General features: G+C 44.8%; 2 protein-coding genes and 2 non-coding genes across 5 annotated transcripts; 3 read left to right on the plus strand and 1 right to left on the minus strand.

Annotated features, from left to right (window-relative positions):
* The first annotated feature begins 13,751 nt into the window (after nucleotides 1–13,751).
* rpl12 (ribosomal protein L12) lies at nucleotides 13,752–15,857 on the plus strand. 2 transcript variants are annotated; one of them, XM_041993995.1, is made up of 6 exons: nucleotides 13,752–13,911; nucleotides 14,706–14,779; nucleotides 15,015–15,113; nucleotides 15,225–15,306; nucleotides 15,394–15,480; nucleotides 15,699–15,857. In XM_041993995.1, exons 1-6 carry the CDS (start codon nucleotides 13,875–13,877, stop codon nucleotides 15,815–15,817), a joined length of 498 nt encoding a protein of 165 aa, XP_041849929.1. In that variant the 5' UTR covers nucleotides 13,752–13,874; the 3' UTR covers nucleotides 15,818–15,857. The 2 variants fall into 2 exon arrangements, with proteins under 2 accessions (XP_041849929.1, XP_041849936.1); XM_041994002.1 differs by lacking the exon at nucleotides 13,752–13,911 and adding an exon at nucleotides 13,941–14,027.
* LOC121646139 lies at nucleotides 14,817–14,940 on the plus strand. Its single transcript, XR_006011571.1, has one exon. It is a non-coding gene; the product is annotated as a small nucleolar RNA SNORA65 (small nucleolar RNA).
* Nucleotides 15,518–15,641, plus strand: LOC121646155. The gene has a single exon (XR_006011573.1). It is a non-coding gene; the product is annotated as a small nucleolar RNA SNORA65 (small nucleolar RNA).
* Nucleotides 15,858–16,345: 488 nt separating the features above from the next.
* pole3 (polymerase (DNA directed), epsilon 3 (p17 subunit)) lies at nucleotides 16,346–22,067 on the minus strand. Its single transcript, XM_041994020.1, has 4 exons — nucleotides 21,709–22,067; nucleotides 20,489–20,574; nucleotides 20,286–20,404; nucleotides 16,346–18,137 (listed from the first exon to the last, which is right to left on the minus strand). The coding sequence occupies exons 1-4, from the start codon at nucleotides 21,772–21,774 to the stop codon at nucleotides 17,956–17,958; spliced, it is 453 nt and encodes a 150-aa protein (XP_041849954.1). The 5' UTR covers nucleotides 21,775–22,067; the 3' UTR covers nucleotides 16,346–17,955.
* Between the last annotated feature and the right edge of the window lie 3,058 nt (nucleotides 22,068–25,125).

Below are 25,125 nucleotides of genomic sequence, written 5' to 3' on the forward strand. Positions count from 1 at the left end.
GGGGCGGGCCGGGTGGCCTGTCGCGTTGGCCCGGGGCGTAGGCGGGCTGTCCCGGGGGGTTTTGGCTGCTGGCCCTGGGGGGAAGGTGCTGTTTTGGGGGTGGGGATTCGGGGGCGGGGTGGGGGGGTGGGGGCCTGGCTCGTGTCTCCTCGCCTCCTGGCTGGGGCTGTCCCCCCGCGGCGTGGGGTGGCGGGAGGATGGTGGTGGGGGGATGGTGTTTGTGTGTGTGTGTGTTGGGGGGGGGGGGGTTGGTGTGTGGGTGGGAGAGGGGTGTGGGTGTGGGGGGATGGGTGGTGGAGGGATGGTGTGTGGGAGGGTGGGGTGTGTGGAGGTGGATGCGTGGTGTGTGGGAGGGGGGGTGGTGTGGGTGTGGGAGGATGAATGGTGGAGGGATGATGTATGTGTGGGAGGATGGGGTATGTATGGGAGAATGTATGGTGCAGGGATGGGGGAGTGTGTGGGAGGATGGATGGTGGAAGGATGGTGTGTGTGCGGGAGGATGGATGGTGTATGGGAGGGAGGATGGTGTGTGTGTGGGGGAGTGGTGTATGTTTGGGAGAGTGGGTGATGGAGGGGTGGTGTGTGTGTGTGGGAGGATGGGGTACGTGAAGGTGGATGTTTGGTGTAGGAGAGGGAGGACGGTGTATGTGTAGGAGAATGATGTATGTGTGGGAGGATGGGTAGTGGAAGGATGGTGTGTGTGTGTGTGTGTGGGAGGTGTGAAGGTGGATGAATGGTGTATGAGAGGGAGGATGGTGTATGTGTGGGAGGATGAGTGGTGGAGGGATGATGTGTGTGTGGGAGGATGGGGTAGGTGTGGGAGAGTGTATGGTGGAAGGATGGTGAGTGTGTGGGAGGAAGGATGGTGTGTGTGTGGAAGGATGGATGGTGGAAGGATGGTGTGTGTGTGTGGGAGGACAGAGTATGTGAGGGTTGAATGGTGTATGCGTGGGAGGATGAATGGAGGAGTGGAAGGAGAGTGTGTGTGTTTGTGTGTGTGTGTGTTGGTCTGGGGGGGGGCAGGACTGGTTCTCGGGGTGTGCGGCTGGGCGCTGGGGTGTGGGGCTGGCCTCTGGTGGTGGCCGTCTGGGCGGGCCGGGTCCCCCCGGGTGGCGTGCTGGCCCTCGGCCTGTGGGGGAGGGGGGTGTCCCTGCGCTCCTGGGCCCGGGCCCTCTGCCCCGTCTGTCCCGGGCGGCCGGTGCCCGGGGGGGTCGGGGACTGCTGGCCTCGGCCCGCCGGGGCCGGTGCCCTGTGTCCGCGGGGCGGCTCCTGCTGGGGTCTCCTGCTGCTGCCTTCCTGGGCGGGCGAGTGGTCGTCTCTGTGGACCGGTCGGGATCTGTTGCCTGCGGGGGGGCTGGTGGCCTGGGTCTCGGGACCGCTGGCCTGACTCTGGCCTCTGTTCAAGTGAGGTGGCATCTGCATGATCACTCTGCATGGTCACTCCTTCCTGAACGTCTACACACAGTCTTTGCGTCGCCGTGTGGCCGAGTTCTCCAACACATCCACACAGGTTTCTCTGCGCGTGTTCTTGAATACAGCAGTTTCACTTATATCTATTATCATATTTTTTTTTCTTTTTTTTATTATTTCTGTTCTTATTATTATTATTACTCTTACTCTTATTATTATTATTGTTACTATTATCAACTAGTTGTGTAATGACCTACTGGCTAGGATGATCTTAGCTATATATGTTGTAAGTAGTATGGATTACATGGTCTTCTGTATGATGTTTCAAGTCCCCACCCGCACTCCCCACACCCTTTCTGTCCCTCTCTCTCCCCTCCCTCTTCTCTCTACTTTCTTTTCTCTCTCTCTCTCTCTCTGTCCCCTCCGGTCGAGTCCAGCATTAAGAGTCTGATTTAATAAAGTTTCTCATGTCATCAAGAGGGACTTTATACATGTAGTATAAATCCCTGCTTGATAGAGTAAAATTGCCCAGCACCAGACGGCAGCCAGACAATCATTCTGTTTGCAACGATGCTGGACAAGACAGGTTAAAAAAAAAAAAAAAAAAAAAAATGGGCTCAAACACAGAGAAAGTTTCCTTTCAGTGAAGGTGATAAATACTTGTCACGTTGTTTTCAAGGTTACAGAAGCAGATACCTCAGGTAGCAGACCCTCTCTACCTTCAGATCATCTTCAAACTTTCCTTCCTCATAAATCTTATAGCAGGTCTGTCTTGGTGACCCTGATCCATCCTTTAGTCCTGCTGCTATAGGCCGAGGCTGCTGGGTGATCTCCCATGATGCACTGGGTTCCTCTCGGCTCTCTTTACTCTCCATGTAGAAACATCTGACGTTGTTGTCATTCATTTGTAGTAGTAGTATTCTTTATTGCGGACTCATGGTCCATAGTAAAAAAAGAAACAACAGACAGACAAACAAATAACATGTACAACATGGGCATAATACGATAAAAGGTTCCTCAATCTTTTAAAAGGCAATTATACCAGTGTCTCCACAGATCAGAGAAATAGCGGATGGCACTGTATTTAATATTTGTCAACAATAGAATAATCATATTTTCTGATGCATTCAATCGACACATAAATTTAAACATTAGGTTCCTTAGAAGGGCTTGTAGAGTGTTCACTCTGTGAGTCACAAACAGTTCGCTAGCACTAGTCCATCTGGGCTTTTTTAACAGAAGCCTCAGGGCATCATTATAGGCAACTTTCAGTCTTTGTAGGCTAGATTTTTTAAAGTTCACCCACAGATGAGCTGTGTATAGTGGGGTACAGTAAGCTCTAAACAAAGTTACTTTCACTCCAACAGAACAAGAGCCAAACCTACGAGACAAAACATTGGCCTGTGCATACAACATTCTGCACTGCCGATACATGTCCTCATCGTCTGATAAAGAATCAGACATAATATGTCCAAGATATTTTACTGTATTAACAACAGTGAGAATATTTCCAGACAATTTAAAGTGAGGGAACACAAGATCTCTGTCCTCCTTTGTGCGACATATCATGATGACACTTTTAGCAGTGTTGTATTTTACATCATTTTGTTCACCATATACAGAACACACATTAAGCAGTTCCTGAAGACCAGCTGAGCTAGGGCTAAAGACCACCAGGTCATCTGCATACATAAGGTGATTGACCACAGTCTCTCCAGCCATGCACCCAGTTCTGCACTTGCTCAGATCTTTAGACAAGTCAGTCATATAAAAATTGAACAGAATTGGGGACAGCAAACTACCTTGTCTCACTCCATTACTAATGAGAAAGGGCTCAGACACACAGTTGTCCCATTTGACATGCAGGGTCTGATTTGCGTACCAATAGGACAAACAGCGAATAAGATATTTTGGTACATTGGCTTGACTCAGTTTGTGAAATAGCATTTTGTGGTTTACACGATCAAAAGCCTTAGAGGCATCTAAAAAACACATGAATACAGTAGAGTGCTTATTTTTGTATTTGCTAAGTAGCTCTTTTAAAGCATAAATACACATGTCAGTGCCATGCTTGGGTTTAAAGCCAAACTGATTATCTGTAGATTCTATGTGATGATTAAACCTCCTCAATAAGATATGTTCAAATACTTTTGATAGTACACTGGCAAGAGCGATGGGTCTATAGTTTTCAGAGCTGCCCACTTTCCCTGCTTTGTCCTTTTGCACAGGTACTAACTCCACTCTCATCATTGAGTCTGGAATGAAACCATGCACCACAGAGGCAGTAAGACATAGTGCAAGGAGGGGAGACAATCTTACACTAGAGTATTTGAGATGCTCTGCAGAAATTTGATCCATTCCTGTGGATTTGTTTAGTGATAGACCTTGAATTGCTTCATGTACTTCATGTGTTGTGATGGGCGCAGCAGAGTCAACATTATGTACAATATAAGGTGCACTAGGGACACAATTAAAGAGTTTGGAATAGTGCTTCCTCCACATCTCTACAATCATATGAGATCCAGAGACTCCATCTACTGTATGCGGAAAAGAGGGTTTACAATTATTAATATGTTTCACCTCTTTCCAGAACGCCTTTGTGTCCTTATCTAAAAGATTTTTAGCCATAGAATCAGCTCTAATAGTTTGCTCAGTTTTACTGATATATCTTATTGCATATTTATATTTTGCGTTTGCACATTTTTTTTGATCAAATAAAGGCCCCTGTCTGGGTTTTCCTGCTATTGCCCAGGACCTAGTGGCATCACGAGCTTCTGACTGTATTTCAGATACATAAATGCTCCATCCAGGCCTTATTTTTCTTTTTGTCTTCCCCTCATAGTATGGTTCACTGGCTTTAATCAATGCAGATACAATGTCAGAATACATAGAAGCAATATCTTTCTTGTGTACTTCATTAGCACAATTGTAATCTGTGCACATTAAAGCTTCTTTCAGCACTGTAACATCATTTAGCAATGCATCAGTACGAGCACAATAATCGCCTTTATCTTCACACGAAAGAGTGGACCAATCTAAGTGTTGGTGTTTAGTACTCTTTACAATCTGCATAAGAGGTATGTGCTCCAGTCTAATGGACATAAATACAGGAATGTGATCAGAGATAGACATTTCATAAAGAATTTTTATGCCTGTCAATGCGGCATGAGCATCATCTGTAGTAATGCAGTGGTCCAGCCACGATGTAGTGTGCCATGCTTCGCTTATGTAGGTGTAACTCTGGTTTGGCAGGAGGACTCTACTAGATAGGGTTAGCTTATTATCAACACAAAAATCATTTAAATACTTTGCAAAAAAGGAACCTTTGTCTAAAATATTTGCATTCATATCCCCGATCACATACACATTAGAAGACCTTTCATTCTCTATAAATGCACCAATAAAAGCAAGCTTATTTAAGTACTCCTCTTCATTTTGTTTACATTCATATGGAGCATAAACATTTAAAATCACAATTTCTTTGTTTTGCTGTGACAGTCGTATGGCAATACACCAGTCAACACCAAGTCTGATGACTTCTGTCATAGCATCCAGTCTCTTATTCCACAAAATAGCCACACCTCCTGCTATCCTCCCCCTCTTAATTCCAAGGCTAAAGTCAGTTGTAGACTCACCAGCCCCAAGAAATGCATCATTAATAGAATTAAGACCTTTAAGGTCCTGCTGGGCAAGAAACGTTTCTTGCAGACATAAAATGTCACATAAATCCAACAGCTGGTCAATAACTATACGGCGGGCTTTATCGTCCGCACTATGACTCAAACGCAGGCCACGGCAATTATATGACACAACGTTGATATCCATAACAGTTAAGAACTCGCATCAACATTAGATGCGCTCCTTACTCCAGTTGAAGTGGCAGTGTTAGCACCAGAGACAACTTTACGCGGTTCGTAATAGCGCCTCACAAATGTTCCATCTGGCCAGAGCTCCGGATTATACATCACATCTACTTCATTACACTCTGCAGCTACTTTGAAGGAAGAATATCTGGTATTTGAAGTAGCAATTTTGTGACAGCTTACGTCATGTCCAAGTTTGTCCCTGAGGTAAATACGTAAAGTTTCCGCTTCTAGATCTGGGGAGAATTTTGTAGCAAAGACACTCACCAGTTTAGTTTTGATCATCTTAATGTTTGCTGCAGCGCCAGTGCCCACCACCGTTTTACCACCTTTCCTCTGGCCAGGTGGATGTGGTCTAGCCGCAGGTTTAGTAGCGAGCGCAGGCTGCCTTAGCTGCTGCCGTTGTCCTCGTTTAACAACCTTGCTCCACTGTGGTGATTCGGGTAAATGTGGCATCGATCCACCGAAATCCTCCACAGATCTTTCCATCCGTGGAAACGAATACTCCTCGGCTTCTTCAACGCTGCAGCCCAGATTCATTGAGTTTGTTTGGCCCTCCGCTTTGTTAGCGTTGTTAGATCCCGCCGCTCCCAGGGGATACTCCATTAGAGGCCGGTTGCCAACTTCTTGGCCCGTGTGTAATTCCAGGGCACACACCCTGTTGCTCACATTCTCAGTGATAGCCCGAAGACCTTCACTGGCTTCGGATTGCAGGTTCAGAGCATGCTGCATGGCAGACACTTTAGCATGGAGTTGTTCCATTTTGCGAAGTAGGCCACACACGTCCATGCTGGTAAACGTTACAGGTGGCAGCTCATCCAAGTAGTGGGACACGAATCTTGGGATGTTGTCCCCACATTCATTTAATACTTTAAGACACGTCTTGATGTTATTCACATCTTTGTTGGCTCCTTTGTGTGAGACATTACGCTGCGTAGTGGCACAAATCTCAAACAGCGTCTTCTTTGACGTTTCAACCCACTCAGAGTCAAAAGTGTTTGCTGCCAACAAGATAATTTCGTCCTGGCTTAGAGTCTTTAGTTTTATAGAAAGAAAGTGCAGGAACTCATCCTCAACTATAATTTTGCCATCAACAGTTCGATAGATCTCTGGTTTTAATCGAACTTTGACAAACCCAGGAGCTCCAGTCGTGCGTGTGTCCGCCTCGTCAGCCATTTTTTTGTGTTTCTCTTCTTCGTTCTCAGCAGGAATCCCTGGATCAGAGTTCTGCTGCTTCTTCACCCCTCTTTCCCGTCCTCTCCACCCCCAACCGGTCCAGGAAGATGGCCATCCTTCCGGGTTGGGCATCAGATAGAGGTTTTCTTTCTGGGTTCTGGTTCTGATGGAGGTTTTCTTTCTTTCCTACTGTAGTTTTACTTTGTGGGATATTTTTCTTTCAACTGATGAAGATGGAAATGTAAATAGACATGCAGCTGAGGTCAGATGGAGGTCCAGCTGTCTGATTCACATTCATTTGGTGGTTTTATTGGCAGCAGTGGGTTTTGTGGATGACTGCACTGTGGTGATGGTGGTTTTTCTGAACCGGCAGCACCTTGGAGGTGTTAAACAGTACCTAGATTTTATCTGCTGTAAGGAAACTTCCTGAACTCAGATGAGTTTGAGGACAAGCAGAGGTGTTCGTCATGCTGCCTGCTCTGACTTTACGGCTGGTTAGTCGTCCCTGTTGACTCGTGTTTACTCAGGTAGAAAATATCAACTGGATGATGCTGCCAACTCATCAGAGACAAAAACTGCTTTGAATCTGGATGAGCTGCATCAGTGGGGCCTTCATCACTGGGCAGCACCATCATTTCATCATGAACTTATTACCTTTCAGTCTGCACGCTGCTCCTCATCTTGTTTCCAATATTTCTGCTGATATCTGAGCATGTTAATGTCCAGCTGGATAACTCGTACTGCTGTTTCTTCTTTTCCTTTTTAGCCCAATTTCATTACTTTCCCACGTCCATTATTTAATTATTTAACTGTAATTACTCATCAAAGAAAGATAAAAATGAGATAATAGCTGAAAATAAATTCATAAAGGCTTAAATAAACAACCGACAATAACCAAAGTTGCACTGAAACAGGGAATAATTAACGTGACTCAAACCAACAATGAAACCAGTAAAACCAGTACAGTTACTGTTCAGGCTGACGTGCACCTTGTTGTCCAGGATGTTTACCTCAAGGAAACTTTACTGACATGTTCCAGTAATAATCCAGCTGAAACAAATCCATTATACCATCCAGATTAGTCCATTTTACAGCTGTTCTTATGAACCAGTTCATATAAATAAAGAGCTAGATGATAAAACCCACCAGTTTTCTTTTGATTCAGTCCTCCGTCAGAACCGGATCCAGCAAGGAAACCCTCCATCAGAACCAGAACCAGGAAGGAAAACCTCCATCAGAACCAGAACCAGGACCAGGAAGGACAACCATCTGTCTGGACCGGTTAGGGTGGAGAGGACGGGAAAGAGTGATTAATAAGCAGCATAACTCTAAGTCAGGGATACGAAGAGCTTCATATGCGAAAAGAATTTTAAATTCTCTTCTGGGTTTAACTGGGAGTCGATATTCTTACAAGCCACAATAATAACAGCATTAAACTGAACAGATAATAATTCAGTTGTTTATTGCTAACATGTATGACCGCTGTCTACTAAACGTTCATGATCATGATGACCTGACTGAAACCAATCAGAGTCCTCCTCACAAAGATCTACCAGCACACACACCCAGCTGGACAGCTCATCAGTGAAACTGGGAGGATTGATCTGATTTCTTCTCTTCCGTCTCCTGCTTGACCTTTTCCTCGTGTTTTACAATCAACACTTACAATTTCCTCTTATCGACTTTCTTGACTCTGCTGCAGCCGAGGACTCGCGCCTCAGTGCACATCTCGCCTCCGCCAGCTGCTTTCAACAAGGAGGACAAATCGTCTCTGGATTTGGTCTGTAATGGTTTCACTCCCTGAACCCGTTGGCCAATACTTCCATCTGACTGGGTTTGTTAGAACTTTAATCTTCACTGCATTTAGTACACAGCATAGTTCTGATTAGAGTCATTTAGCATCTGTTCATGAAACCACATCACACTAGTTTAAGCTTTATTTAACACACATTTCTCATCTAAACAGATTCACGGGTTTGCATGCTCACATTTTACATGTTAAAATAACAGCATATAAAACAACATGTGATGCAATAATTCACGTGTTCTCTACATGTACAAATCTACATGGATTGCATATGCAACACCATTGCTTTCACATGGGATTCATGTCCATTAAAATGCTCCAAAACCACGTTTCCCATGTGCAAAACACATATTTCACATATGTTTTAGATATGTCTCACAAAGTTTCACAGGTTCAAAACCACAAGTAGCACATGTAATCCTACAGGTTTCACATCATATGGGTTCTACATGGGCATTTACATGGGTTTAGCATGTTGTTCCATGGAAATGTTCCCAGATTACGTTTCACATGTGCATGTTTCACATAAGAAAATTCACATGGATTGCATATATAATGGCATGGGTTTAACATGGGTGTCTGACTACTGCCATGAAAATGTTCCAAAACCACACATGTCCCATGTACAAAACATGTGTTTTACACACATGTGCGAGGCCACATGGGTTGCACATGTAATCCCATGGGACTGTCGGATTGACTGGTTATTAGGGTTTTACATGTGTTATTACTGCCAAAATGTTACAAAACCACATTTTTCATATGCAAGATATGTGTTTCACGTGTCTTTTACATGTGCAAAACTACATGGGATCAAATGTGAAACATGGTCTTTTCAGTGAAATGGTCTTAAATCAATTCATTATTTAAAGTGTCATCCTGACATGAAGTCACATGAAATACAGAAGATTTTTCTTGGGAAACAACCAAATATGCAAAATGATCTGGAAAGAAATCACAAAATATTTCCATCTGACTGGAACTGGGTTTAGGTCCCTATGAGGACTACTAGTCCCAACAAGATCACTTACCTCACCAGAAATGTCCAAAAACACACATTTACACGTGTTCTGGTCACATGGAGCATTTCTTCACACTAACCCCAAACCGATTCAGACCATGAAAACAGGTTTTTACCTCACAAACACTGACATGGTCACAGCCTTGTTTCCACACAGCCTGGACTCTGTTGAGTTCTCTGTTCTGATCTAGTTTACATGTCATGAATCAGTCACTCCCTTGTGGAGGGACACTAAAAATGAGCAGCGGCCGGGTTATTCATAACCATGTCTGACTTCTGTCCCTGCTGATGCCATCTATCAAAAATCTGCATCTCTGTTTAATATTCATCAGAGCTCAGAAGCAGAACCCGAAGGCATGGCGGCCTTTATTTATTCTCAGATTTGTTTCATCTGATTCCATCATCATCCTCACACTGCTCCTCAGAATAAAAGAAAAGCTGAGCATCTGGCTTTTCTGCAGGATGAAAACTTTATAATCGCGTCTTATAAGAGGCTTTTTGTCCAGCTTCCGAGCCTGCTATCACAGATGCTGTCAGACCTGTTAGTTCCTGTAAACGCTGAGGATTTCTGAAAACACATATAAAGCCGGCCTTTTGTAGTGGGAGTTGTGAAATTCTGACCATCCTCACAGATTTTGGTGATGCATATTAAACAGGCCGGCAGTGATGATCTCTGCCTCTCACCCACTTACTCCCTCTTGTGTTCTGTAGCTATTCCTGTAGAGCAGCTCTGACTCAAAAAGTCCTTCAGGACCCGAACAGGAAAACACAGCTACAACACACAGCTCTTTGATGATGACGAAGACCTGCGCTGCTCCATGATGCTTTTATACACAGCAGCGGCCCCGGGGCCCATCATCTGCTGCACGGGATGCTCATCCTCTCTGCACCCACCTGCAGCTCCGACCTTGTTTCAGTTCACAAAGCAGGTGAGAACATTTCCAAACGCTCAGCATCCATTAAAACATCCAACACAGCTCTCCGGATGACAGCAGTTTTTATAACACCGGTCCAGTGATGTTCTCACTCTCACTGCAAAAACCATGTTTAACATGTGCAAAATATCTGTTTCACATGTATAACATACGTCTCACATGTGCAAAACCACATGGGTTGCACATGTAATCCCACAAATTTCAAATATACACATGATGAGCAGGAGGTGTGTGCAGAACCAGAGGCTGCAGCAGAATCCGTCCTGCTCTTTTACACAAACCTCCGTTTTACTGCGTTAAATACTTCGGACGACCTAATAAAAGTCGACTGGACTTAAAGAAACGCTCCATTGCTTATTTGGAACATTTAAAACCTGGGCCCTTTTCCAGGACTCTGCTTCTGCAGAGGACCAGTAGCTCATTAACAATTTGCCTCTGAGTTGTGGGCGGAGTCAGCGCTGCTCAGTGCCCTCCTCTGTTGGCGCCGAGCATCACCCCCCCCTCTCTCTCCTTGCTATGTACTGGCTCTGCATGCTAGCACATCAACTGATCTTTGGAGGTGCAAAAAAAAAAGTCGTGTAACACAGGAGCTGCTGACCCATGTCTGTGCTGACTGAAAACCAACGTGTGGTTTGTTATGCTGACTGAGAAACCTCATCCATCGCTCTGTCACTGCAAAGTTTTCGCTAAATAATGAAAGCTAACGTGATTAGCAACCCGCTCCGGCACATATGTGTCGATCCGCCATCGCTTCATCCGCAGAGTCAGAACGGGCAGAGAGGGCGGGGCAGGAGCTTGTGGCCCCGCCCAGTGGGTTTATGACGTGTAAATGAGGGTGTGTCTGAGGGCATCTTTTTCCGCCGCATGGATTTACAATGATTTAAATCCAGAAATACTCGGAAAAGCCATTTTGATCCAATTTTTCACAAGTTATGTTCTCTAGCGTCAGATGCCACATGGACATGAACATGAAAAACATGATTTTCATCCACATTTGTAAACCCGTTGTTCACATGTACTAACAAAATTCTTGTGGAACATTTTCATGTGATCCTCATGTAAAGATCATATGATCTATATATGAACCACATGTAAATTATATGTGAATCACATGTGGGTTCACATGTCAGCCTGCAGTGTCTGGTTCTGCAGGAACTGGACCAGCTGACTTTGCTTCCTGCAGAGGTCGGTTGTAGGTTGTAGATAAAGATTCTGATGTCATAGAAGGTACTTAAAGTTGTTTATTTACATTATTTTGTCTTTAGCTGCTGCAGGTGAGCGCATGGTCGGAGAAAGACGTTTGGCTCTGAACTCAAACAGCTGCACTGAACAACCTTTATTATTTAAACATTTAGTTTCACTCCTTTACAAAAAGCAGATCTTTATCCACTTTGACTTGAACCTTTTCATCAGCAAAGCAAAGCTAAACAAACAACAGCGCGCCAACACGGCAGATTTATGATTACTGCCCCCAAGTGGCAGCAAAATGCAACAACATGGAGGCTGCAGGACCAGATCCAGCGATTAGGAAGATGTTTACCTTTAAGCAAATGCATAAAGATTATGGAAGCGTAAAGCTGTCACCCAAATAAAACATGGGACCTTATTACATTATAATATATAGGTCATTGTAAAATCGTAAATCATATCATTTATAAGTGATAAATTTTATTGTAAGAACATGAATCAAGGTAGCTACAGATGTTGTTGCAATCCTAGAAATACTGGAGCAAAAGATATTTATTGGAAAATATGATATTTATATCATATATATATACTGTATATATATTCATCTTTAATAGTGGTCCTGATGCTCACTAGTCCTCGGCCTCCCTCTTTGTGCTTAGCGTAGAGCCTCTGGACACTGGATTTGGGGTGGAAACCTTCATGCATGGTGAACAGCGTCTGTGTTTTAACATCTCTGGCCTGAACTTCCTCCTTTGGCCAGCTTATTATCCCAGCAGGGTATCTGATCACTGGCAGGACGGAGCTGTTAGTTACTCGAATCTTGTTCTTGCCATTGAGCTGACGTCTCAGGACCTTCCTTACTCTTTGCAGATATTTGGCTGTGGCAGTTTTCCTTGTGGCTTCTTCATGGTTGCTATCTGCTTGTGGTATGCCAAGGTTTCTGTAGCTCTCCTCAGCATCTGCTATTCCGCCCTCTGGGAGTGCAAAGTCCTCTTCGTGGACCTTCCCTCTCTTCGTTACCATTCAGCCACCGTTCCGCTGTAGATCCTGGTGGTGTGGATCAGTAGGTAAATGTGTCGCTCACGCTTAGCGTACAGCTGGATGTCATCTATGTAGAGGAGATGACTGACTTTATTTACCCTTCCTGAGTCGGTAGCCATAGCCAGTCTTGTTGAATAATTGACTGTGGGGGTTCAGCCCTATATATATATAAAATTCCCCTGTGGCGTAAAAGTGAAAAAATATAAAGAACACAAAGAAATCATACACCGCCCTCATCAAGAGATTTTTATAAGTATCTTTATTCATTTTTTTGTTTATTTACTAGCTCAAGAGGAAATGTTGGACATAATATTTGTTATAGATGTATGAAGTTCATACCGTTAATACACGGTCATTTTGTGGCTCAAATCTACAAATACAAGTAATGTATTAAACTGAAAACATATACGTTCTTCTAAAGATGAAAACGTATGTGCATGGATGTACTGCACAAACCCATTATTTATTTATTTATTTAACTCATTTCTTTATTTATGTATTTAATAATTCAATCATTTAATAGATTCATGTAGTGGGATATCATGGGAAAATAAAATCCTTTTCATCCATTTCTGCTGCTGGGTTTTTACGTCTTTAGAACTGTTTATTTGTTTACATGTTGGCCAAAGGAGATTATTTACACATTAATTTCATGTTTTGTAGTCATTGATATGATTTTATTCGAATTCTTTAAAAGTTTCTATTTTTTGTAGATTTCTTTTTTAATGATAATGATATTTTATAAGATAAGTAGTTTTTTTCTATGTAGCACAAGGGCTTTTTGTTTAGTTTTTGTTTTTATTGATTTTTGTGAGTGAAATAAATGTAACACTTTGTGCGTGTTTATTTGTTGTTGCTTCAACATCCAAATTCACGAGCTAAATAAATATAAAATTTTGTTTTGCAGTTGTTGTTTTAAAAGTTTCAGTTTAATAGCTGAACAGTTTTTCAATATTTGTGTGTTTTTAGAATCTTTTAAATTCTATGTTTATTTATTTGTGTAACATTTGGTTAAAAATCCATCTGATATGAAAATCATAAAGGCATAAACATGTTTCTTTGGACTCATATATTCTCTAAAGGACAGCATGGTCGATGTCTTCTAGACTCTTATTTTGACTGTAATTATTTTATCAACCTTTTCTGTGTATGTACAACCAGAGCGCTCCAATCTTATTAAATATGTACAACATCCAAACATCTGTTCATCCCATAACTTACTACGCGGAACACATGAAAACGTCACAACGGGAACTAAGAGCCAACCTCTCGCGACATTTGGCGAGGTTTATATATTCCTCCGCGGCCTTCCTTCGGCCTTTCTTTACCCCTTTAGCGGTGAAGGTGTAACAGTTATCGGTCGTCCCCGAACCGGGTTCATCCGACACCCTCACCAATCAAGCTGAACTGAGCTCAACCTCCACAGCAGCAACATGCCTCCCAAATTCGACCCCAACGAGATTAAAATCGGTATGTTTTGTGGGTCAGCGGGTAATAACAGCAGAAGCTGGTTCACAGCTGAGGCGGAGCCGCTGTATCCCGGCTCCCTCCGCGCCTGTCGGCCTCTGGGTCGAGCACACACAACGGTAAAGATCGGAGACGAAACCCAAACCAGAAGGACGAATTTGGCTTGCTTGTTTTTCAGTGTGGTAAAGAGTGAGATGAGACGGGTCTGAGGCGTGAAATTGGGGGTGTGAAGAGGAGCGGGTACGGTTCCACGTGCGTGAAATACTGTAGCTGCTATGGCTAATGTTGCTAACGTTAGCGTTGGTCCACAGCCTCAGAGGAGCAGAACGTGGTTAGAAAGTTAGGTCCAGATAAATTGAATCCAGGCTGAAATATTTTTTCTTTAAACGCTCGATTGGTTTAAAATGGAAAAGGGCACTGGCAGGTTATTTATTTATTTTTTTTGTAAGCTCTTAAACATAAAACCTGCCAGATACTGGATGTGCTAATCTGTTCTAGTAGCCTGGATTTCTACTGTTTTACTATCACCTGTTCTTTTTGGCACTCATCTGGATCAGATTGGTGGTAACTAATGTGATGACACATTTTAACTCTAAAATGTACCTGTCGGATCGTCTTAATCTACTTTTCCAGCTGATACGATTATTTTGTACCAGGTGAACGTTTGAGTGGTCATATTTGGTGATGGATCCAAAACTAACTAAATTCAGAGTCTCACGTTTAGACTACATTGCAGATCAGCTGACTGAGTGTTTTTAGTGGATGAAACCTTTAATCCACACCGTGCTGTCTTTCAGTGTACATGAGGTGCACAGGAGGGGAAGTTGGTGCCACCTCAGCTCTGGCTCCCAAAATCGGACCTCTGGGTCTGGTGAGTATCAGCATTTAAATGTGACTTAAAACAGCCTCCCGCCACTATGCCGGTCCTCTGTGACGTAGCGTATTCCAGTGGAGGCTCAGAGTGACCCAGCTTTAGGAAACAGGGCTGCCCACGTGAATGGACACCCCTGTGCCGAAAAGTCTGGAACACAAGCCGAGGCCAGAATGTTCTTTGACCCGTATGTTCTGATGTGAACCGGTTTATCTGATCGCTGGTTCATTTACAGTCTCCCAAGAAAGTTGGTGACGACATTGCCAAGGCCACCGGTGACTGGAAGGGCCTGAGGATCACCGTGAAGCTGACCATCCAGAACAGGCAGGCAGCGGTGCGTAACCTAGACTGGATCATGTTTGATAAGAAATGCCACCTGAAACACAGGTTGTAAATAATTTTGTGGTTTTATCTATTAAAAAGAAAATGTTTTGTTTCTGAACAGATTGAGGTGGTTCCATCTGCATCGGCTCTGATCATCAAGGCTCTGAAGGAGCCTCCCCGCGACAGGAAGAAGGTCAAGAACAGTAAGTGGTTCTGATCGTCAGGACTTCAGCAGATGTGTCTGCATGAGGTGGACCGGCTGCATTTAATGTCGTCTTTCCATCCTCCAGTTAAACACAGCGGCAGCGTGACCTTCGACGAGATCGTCGGCGTTGCTCGTGTCATGAGGCCTCGCTCCCTCGCCAGAGATCTTTCCGGTAAGAAACTTTGGATTGTGCTGAGACTTCTCAGCCTCCCGCCACTATGCCTGCCCTCCATGACAGAGCGTATTCCAGTGGAGGCTCAGAGTGACCCGGCTTCAGGAAACAGGGCTGCCCACGTGAATGGACACCTCTGTGCCGAAAAGTCTGGAACACAAACGGCAGACGCCCGCGCTGTCCTGAAGCAGTTTATCTGACCTGCTCTTTCTCACCAGGAACCATCAAGGAGATCCTGGGAACCGCTCAGTCTGTCGGATGCACCGTCGATGGCCGCCATCCCCACGACGTCATCGACGACATCAACAGCGGCAAAGTTGAGTGTCCGTCTGAGTAAACAGGAAGTGGTTTTTCAATAAAAATGTTAAACTAAGAAACTTGGTGTCTTGTATGTATCAAGGACTTCAGACGTGCCGGGGGGGGGGGGGCTGATGGCTGCAGGAAATCTTTGAGGTCTCGGTCCCGATGGCCCAGAACTTTTGGCTGAGGGAGGGACGGAGGGACGGGGTTAAAGCAGGACGCTGTAGGGCCATGCCAACGTGTTGCTGTTAGTTTCTGCTTTCATTGTTTTTGCCCCTAAAAGGAAAATCAGTGTAATAAATCTACTGCAAGGGCAACACAAAATATAGTCAAGTGCTCATAAAATTATATCTGACTGCATTAAAGGAGAAATTAAATCTTTTGTCCACTTCATTTAAAATCTAAACTTCAAATCTGATATCAAGATGTGCTCAAGAATAGTTTAACATCTACAGGCTGATGTGAACGAAATGTACCCGAGGATGGATTTTACAGGTACTTATTTCAAACTAAGATGACATCTAGCACAGTGGGATTCCTCATTCCCAGGATTACAGGCAAAAGCAAATGTAAAAAACTTTTATTCAAATTCTCAATGTTCATATACAAGTTCTACAAAAGTACAAATGGTTCCAAAACTCAGCAGAAAAACAAAAGCAGACGGGTTAACTAGTCAGATGTGGTAACTACCACTGGTTAACTAGTCAAATGTACTGATGGGTTCAACAGAAAAGCATCAATTTTTATTCAAACCAAAAAGCTTCAGATTATTTAAGTCCTTTGTTTTTAACTTCAGGTGTCGGTCGGGTGACGCAGACAGGTGATGAGTTCAGGTGTCGGGTCGTGTGATGAGTTCATGTGTCGGTCATGTGATGATTTCAGGTGTCGGTCGGGTGATGAGTTCAGGTGTCGGGTCATGTGATTAGTTCAGGTTCAGGTGTCGGGTCATGTGATGATTTCAGGTGTCGGGTCGTGTGATGAGTTCAGGTGTCGGTCAGGTGATGAGTTCAGGTGTCGGTCAGGTGATGATTTCAGGTGTCGGGTCATGTGGTGAGTTCAGGTTCAGGTGTCGGGTCATGTGGTGAGTTCAGGTTCAGGTGTCGGGTCATGTGGTGAGTTCAGGTTCAGGTGTCGGGTCATGTGATGAGTTCAGGTGTCGGTCAGGTGATGATTTCAGGTGTCGGTCAGGTGATGATTTCAGGTGTCGGGTCATGTGGTGAGTTCAGGTTCAGGTGTCGGGTCGTGTGATGAGTTCAGGTGTCGGGTCGTGTGATGATTTCAGGTGTCGGGTCGTGTGATGAGTTCAGGTGTCGGGTCGTGTGATGAGTTCAGGTGTCGGGTCGTGTGATGATTTCAGGTGTCGGGTCGTGTGATGATTTCAGGTGTCGGGTCGTGTGATGAGTTCAGGTGTCGGGTCGTGTGATGAGTTCAGGTGTCGGGTCGTGTGATGATTTCAGGTGTCGGGTCGTGTGATGAGTTCAGGTGTCGGGTCGTGTGATGAGTTCAGGTGTCGGGTCGTGTGATGAGTTCAGGTGTCGGGTCGTGTGATGATTTCAGGTGTCGGGTCGTGTGATGATTTCAGGTGTCGGGTCGTGTGATGAGTTCAGGTGTCGGGTCGTGTGATGATTTCAGGTGTCGGGTCGTGTGATGAGTTCAGGTGTCGGGTCGTGTGATGAGTTCAGGTGTCGGGTCGTGTGATGAGTTCAGGTGTCGGGTCGTGTGATGATTTCAGGTGTCGGGTCGTGTGATGATTTCAGGTGTCGGGTCGTGTGATGAGTTCAGGTGTCGGGTCGTGTGATGATTTCAGGTGTCGGGTCGTGTGATGAGTTCAGGTGTCGGGTCGTGTGATGAGTTCAGGTGTCGGGTCGTGTGATGAGTTCAGGTGTCGGGTCGTGTGATGAGTTCAGGTGTCGGGTCGTGTGATGAGTTCAGGTGTCGGGTCGTGTGATGATTTCAGGTGTCGGGTCGTGTGATGAGTTCAGGTGTCGGGTCGTGTGATGAGTTCAGGTGTCGGGTCATGTGACGTGTTGGATGAGTTTTTGTTTAACGTAAACAAACGCAGAGTGTTTACTGTTTGTATAAACATCGGGATGGTTTGTTAGTCGGGTTGGAAGACGGCAGCTTGCTGTCGGCACCCCTTCATCACCTCCTCTTCCTCATTTCGTCAGCCACTCCTCAGTTCTCCACCTCCTCTTCCTCCACTTCGTTCTCCACGTCTGGCTCCTCCTCCATGCGCTCTTCCTCCTCCCCCTCCTCTTCCTCCCTGCTCTTATCGTTCTCTGAGCCAGACTTCTTCTCCTTCTCTTTGCGTTTCTGCTCGGACACCTCCTTCTTCCCCTTCTGGCCCTTTTTGTACACTGTGGAGGAAACAGATGGTTAGCTGCAGCCTGCCGGCTCGGTTCTGCTGAACCAACTCGTTATTTAGACTCAAAAACACAAACAGAAGCTAAAACACGGAAACGTCCACAGCTCCTCGTCTGTCCAGCAGCTGGAACGTCCTGCAGCAAACTACCCACTCCAATTACTAAGTTTTTTAAGAGCAACTAAAACTTAAATCTGTCATTTAATTAGTTTGGTGTTTTTATTTAAAACAAACTCCAAAGAATTTATTGTCACCAGCTTCATATCTAGAATCTGGTGCAGCAACGCTCTGGAAAAGTTTCTGGAAAATTCTCCAGTCATTAACAAGTGAGGGTGTCAGGGTTGGGTATAAAAGCAGAATCCACCAAAGGTTTAGTCTTTCTAACAAGGAGGGTTGTGGCCTACCACTTTGGTCCAGGCTCCATCAGAGAATCATGAATAAGGGCTCCTTCACACCGACGGCATTCGGTTTAAACGAACCCTGGTCCCGTCCATAGGAAGTACGGTTTGTTTGGAGTAGTCTGAACGCTCATTCAACCTCTGGCGGAGACCAAACCAGCAAATCCGGGCTCACTGACAAATGAACCCTGGTGCAGTGCATTTACAGAGTGAAAGCAAACTGACCATCCAGTGAAATAATTATGTCATAACTACTAAATTCTGCAATTAATCACCGTATTAAATATTATGGTAAACTATTTGTAAATCCCTCAATATCCTGACTCTCCATGTGGGATCATGTGATCAGGAAGGTAAACACATGCATGTTACCGCTTCCATGTTTTCATGGGAACGTGTGGCAGAGGAAACTAACGGATGAAATCCTCCTGGTGGGATGAAACTTGAGGCAGGTGTGATGGTGGAGGACGTCCCAGCCTGGAAACAGGAACTCCGTCCAGCAGGAGAACCAGCAGCTCGCAGCACAAAGGGTTAAACCGACTGGGCCTGAGGTCTCTTACTGGTCAGCGTTCCGTCTGGAGAAGGAAGCGTACTAAATCCAGATATGTGGTCCAGGTTCTTTATTCCCACTGTTCCAGGTGATTTATGTGTCAAACAGCAGCTGGAAGTCAGAGCAGCCAGATGTTTTTCCTGCTTTCTAAACAAATGTTCACAAGCATTTTTATTACATAGTTTCCAGAAAGAAGCCTCCCAAGTCCAGGGAGTGGTCCTGGTCCAGGTAGAGGTCCTGGTAGAGGTCTTGGTCCTGGTAGAGGTCATGGTCCAAATAGTGGTCCTGGTCCCGGTAGAGGTCCAGGTCCTTGTGGAGGTCGTGGTCCTGGTAGAGGTTCTGGTCCAGGTAGAGGTCCTGATCCAGGTAGAGGTCCAAATGTTGGTCCTGGTCCTGGTAGAGGTCCAGGTAGAGGTCCGGGTCCTGGTAGAGGTCCTGGTCGAGGTCGGGGTCCTGGTAGAGGTCCAGGTAGAGGTCCCGGTCTAGGTAGATGTCCTGGTCCTGGTAGAGGTCCGGGTCCTGGTTGAGGTCCTGGTAGAGGTCCGGGTCCTGGTTGAGGTCCTGGTAGAGGTCTTGCAGCCTTCCATCTGTTTTCTCTGAGTTAAAATGTAGGATTGGTTTATTCTGCACACAGATTCATGTAGACGTCACCTTGTTTCTATGTTTTATGTTGGCATCAAAATACAGGAATAAATAAAACATAAAGACCTAAAAGCAGCGTTGATGTGATTTTACACATTGAAAGTGATGACGTAATTATTGTGGTTATTTCTCTAATAATAATCCTACCAAGAACATGTGGAACGGGGACATCTCTGGGGTGAACGCGCCCCCATCCAACAAATATTTCTCAATTACAGAAGAACTGTGGTTGTTCAGCATCTGCACAGCAGAATGCTGGGAAAAGATTCAGGGAATTTGGGGACGTCTCAGAGTGGACAAGGACAGAAAGCCCCGCTTCCACTGACGGAGAAACCACCATGACTCCACAGCCTGTCCACCTCTGGATCCAGATCCAGAGCCTGGAACTGGATTACACCAGGAGGAAGACAGACACCAGCTCATCTCAGATGGACAGAAAGACAGTGGACACGTTAAGCTGCTTTTAGGAAAAACAGGTGTCAGCATCACCTTCAGGACCTGTAACAATAGATGATCTATGAGCCGTCTCCATGGTGACCATGGACGTCCTCACCTTCCAGCGCCTCTCTGAGAGGCTCCAGGAACCGTTCGAACTCCATCTCCTCCATGGCCGCCAACACGTCTCCGGCGTTCAGAGTTTTCCGTTTGGCCTTCATGGCAAAATTATTGGCACTGGAAGCAGAAAGCAGCAAAAACATGAAAATATCAGTTCCAGGTGCCGCCGGCCTTCTCGCTGCGACTCAGAGGTCTGCTCACCAGGAGGTCGCGTACAGCACGAACACGCTGGCTGCCTGGGAGATGGCTCGCCGAGCTTCTTTGGACACGTTCACCCCGTCTGGGAGCTGTTAGAAGCAAATGGTGCGGAGGAGTTATTTCACAGCTTCAACACACTCACAAAACTGCTCTTTTTACTCCAACACTCACACATTGTAGTAGAAAACTCAACTTTAAATGTTCAGGAAACTTTTCTCAAACTTTCATTGATCTCCAGTAAGAGATTCATTCAGTCTCATTTTACATCTGACTTCACGTTAAAATAACACGTCAAAGAGCTGGAAGCTGCTGGTTGTCCATGATGAAGGGCAGAGAATCAGAAGGTTGAAAGAAACATTACAAAAAGTCCGAGGATCAGTTCGCTAAAACATCAATGCTGTTAAAATACAAAGACCGTAAAGAAGAGAAGTGAAAAAACTGCAAAATCAGTAGATCAGCAGTAGATTTCAGACAAAAGGAACAGTTGTTCCTCCTGGTTTTAGAAAGGCAGGTAGAGGTTCTGGGAACCAGGAGGAACCAGGACTTCTGCTGTGGTGATGTGGGACAATCCCGGTGAGCCGGTGTTCTGTCAGTTTAGCATACGCATCAGAGTAGCATACATTACGTTAATGCGCATGCGGGTTAAGGTTAGGGTTAGGGTTAGATGCAGTTATTTTGCACTATGCATATGCTGATCTGACAATGTATGCTAAACTGACAGAACACCGGCTCATTAACCCTCGGACGCAGGAAAGTTTAAGAAACACAGCGTTTCTTCTACAGACACGTCAGCTGACTTTGTTTTTATATGTTTTTCACTTTGTTTGGTCTTTTAAAACATGATAATAAGTAGAAATAATCTATAACTCAGCTGTTTCATGTTCTTTTCCAGTTATGTCTGAGGCAAAGTATGAAATTACAGTATGTACAAGTATGGTTGTATTTATACACATGGAGCCTGAAATACACACACATATACATGTATATATACATATGTGTGTGTGTGTGTGTGTGTGTGTGTGTGTGTGTGTGTGTGTGTGTATGACTATATATATATGACTGTAAAAGTTTAACCCGTAAGTTTTCCAGTTGTTTCTAAAGGCTGGTATCAGTGACATATCAGAACCTGTCAGTTCCTGTAGAAACGACCGGCAGGAAGCCGGTGCTAATCCCCCCTGAACCGGGCCGGGCCGGGCCGGGCCGGATCGGACCGGGCCACTCACCGCTTCCTTGATTATGCGGGTGATGACCGCGTTCGGAAGGTTCAAGTCCTCCGGCCTCTCCGCCATTGGTTCCGACCCGCTCGGGCTCAACACCGGGTGGCCGCCTCGTCTCCTCCGCGCTAAGCTAACTGCCTGCTTTCCCAACAATGAAGCTGCTGCTCGCTCGCGCGCTCAGCGAAGCTTGTCGGTGTCAGCACGTGCTCAGAAAGCGCTGCTCAACCACCGGCGCGTGGGTTCCGTTCAACTTCAAACCAGGACAGGAGCCGCCCGCGTGCCCATCGGCGCCGATTTGTTTTGGGACGTTTCCCGCGAACCTTCCAAGCACCACGAGCCCCAACGACGTCAACGATGAACTTCTACCTGTGACGCATGTGTGACGTATTTCCGCTAACGCATGATAAGGTAAAAACGTTTTTATAAAGGTCTCAATTAAATTATAACAAACGAAAAATCAGACGATTGTAGATTAAAAGTAAGTTTCAAAATTTCATATTTAAAATTCTGAGTAAATAAACACAATAAGATGATTTACTTGTGCTGTTTTTCTATTTAGTTTAAAAGAATCGATTAGTTCACGAACATCGCAGCTCTTCTAAACAGGAAACTGAGGCTACAATTTCACCAACACTGGACAATAGAAGATGGAGAAACGTTGCTGGTCTGATGAGTCTCCATTTCAGCTCCACATTCAGATGCTCGGCTCAGAATCTGCTGGAAACATCATGAAAACATGGATCCTGAAGGACAATGAGAGAATATTCATCCACTGCAGGAAATAGTCCCCAACAAATGCAACGTTTCCTCCTGTCTGAGTTCTGGTTTCATCTGTGGAATCGGTCAACAGAAGCATTGAAGGATAAAAAATCACTTCATTTCACTGGTGTCACTTCAAGATTACTTTTTACACCGTTTGTGGAGAAGTTGGAAAGTTCAGAGATCAGTTCTGCATCAGTTTGTTTGTTTGTTTGTTTGTCTACATGATGACACAGAAACTACCAGGCTGCAAACTTGAGTGCAGCTAAATGAAGAACAGTTGAGTTCTACGTCCATCCACTTCTCCTTCATTCAGACAGGAACATTTGGGACGTTTGCTTCAGATTTCTGAAGTGCACTAAAGTGCTTGGTGTCACTGAAGCTCCGTGTAAACCCTGCTGGGGGTTTACACGGAGCTTCATCCAAGCACTTCACAGTCAGAATGGAGGAGGTCGGGGGTATGTCGGAGGAACAGGTATTTAGGTGGTTTCCATGGCAGCTGGCCTCACACATGCAGCCCACACGCTGTAAGCCAACGAGACGTCGCCGCCCACCCAGTTCAGGATGGTGTGGCTGTTTTTGGGCAGCACTCCAGGGTAGTAAATCATCCTCAGTGATCCAAACCTTCTCATGTGATCCTCAAACACACCAACAGAGTAGCGCACATACATGTGTCAGAGCATGGGACGTTTTCTAGTGAATCACAAAAACCACTGACGTTTTCTCCTCCTTCCTTGTGATGTAAATGTACATGTCATGGATAAAGTGGGTTGAGATCAGGACTGTGGCCTACAAGGACCGGGGTTTGACATCCCTGGTTAGAAGATGGATGGACGACAGCACATCTGGTCTTCATCCTGATGCCTGCACCAGGTCGTGTACCTGAGAAAACAAGCTCAGTTCTGAGAAAATTCTTTCCATTCTTGTAGCATTTTGTTATTTGTGAGATCACAGCAGAAAAAACGACAGCTGAGGTATCGTAGATGGAGAGACTGAACCGTAACTAGGCTGCAGGTTCAGATGGTGTCATCTCACGTTGACTGTTATTGGCTTACCTCAAAGAGCAGGTGAACAGCTTTCAGGACCCATTCCAATTTGCTTATCGTAATGTTCTTGGGTTTGAAGATGCCATCATCTACCTGCTTCAGAGAGCCCTCTTTCATCTGGACCAATCAGGCAGCACTTTGAGGATCATGTTCTTTGATTTCCAAAGTGATTTTAATACAATTCAGCGGCTCCGTTATGTGAGAAGCTCCATAAATTCCAGGTGGAACCTCCACCAGCACCTGGATTTATGACTAGCTAACAAACAGACCACAGTTCGTGAGGCTGAAAGGTTGTTTGTCTGAGATGGTGGTCGGCAGACCTGGAGCTCCACAAGGGACTGAACTCTCACCACTTCTCTTCACACTGTACACCTCAGACCTTCAACCCAATTCTGAGTCCTGTCATCTGCAGAAATACTCTGATTACTCTGCAGCTGTGGCAAGTATCAGTGATGGACAAGAAGCTGAGTCCAGAGCAGAGAGTCCATGGCGTAATGAACTTACGGAAAATAATCACATCTGTGAGCCGTTTGTACAAAAACACCAACAGCAGGACTGAAACAAAATCAGGAAACATGAGTCACAAAGAAACTTTATATAGTTTTCAAGTATTCAAAACTGTTAAATAAGTACAAGATGTGTTCACGTGATTTACATATCGGACAATATATGCACTGCCCATTTTTAATTCTCTTTACATGTTTCCCACTACCCACGCAACAGGCTAAAATGTCCGCAATCTATTCACATTTCATTCCATTTTTCTCTGTTACATTTTGAATTTACTGGAAATTTTGACAGCTGTCTATTGAACAAACACAGACGGTGCACCTGGAAGAGTTTACAGTGTGTGATGGAGACGTCTGACAGAGGAGGAGTAGGGGGTCACAATGGTGATTAGCTGCTGGTGATGTGAACAGGAAACAACAAACGGGGTTAACATTCAGTCTCGGTTGATCCCTTGGTCTGTCAGACCAACGTACACAACAGAAAACAACATGACGGACTAAAGGAGTCGTCCAGGTGCTTCAGGAGGATGACGGACCAACATTTTCTTTCTTGGTTTCATCTTAAGATGTCAAGCAGCTCTTTAAGGCACCTAATGCTGCTGGAAGGTTTCATTTAAAGAGTTAACACACAGAGCAGTTACTGAGGAGGTGACCTGATCCCCAACAGGCAGGAACATGACGCAATTACATCCAAAAAAATCAAGAAAACGTGTCGCAACAAACGTCTGCGTTGAAACTTTATGTAAAAATTCTCTCCAAATCTGATAATACTTGGTGACTTCAACATTCATATGGACAAGGACAATAATCCTCTTTCCAGAGACTTTGGTTCCTGTCTAAACAGTTTTGGACAGCACCAATATATAAATTTCTCTACTCACTCCAAAAATCATATTCTGGACTTGGTTTGCTGCTGTGGTGTAATTCCCACAGATTCTATAGCCCATCACATTCCCTTCTCCGATCACAAATTAATCTCCTTTAAAATAAGTGTGTCTCTTTATAAAACCCACCCTCCCCGTTTAATTTCCTTCAGGAAATTTAAAGGTCCCATATTATACACTTTATTCCCAATCTGAGACCATTCATTAATATCTAAATGAAATATT

The sequence above is a fragment of the Melanotaenia boesemani genome, chromosome 1 (assembly GCF_017639745.1).
Source record: "Melanotaenia boesemani isolate fMelBoe1 chromosome 1, fMelBoe1.pri, whole genome shotgun sequence".
In the NCBI taxonomy this organism is placed as follows: domain Eukaryota; kingdom Metazoa; phylum Chordata; class Actinopteri; order Atheriniformes; family Melanotaeniidae; genus Melanotaenia; species Melanotaenia boesemani.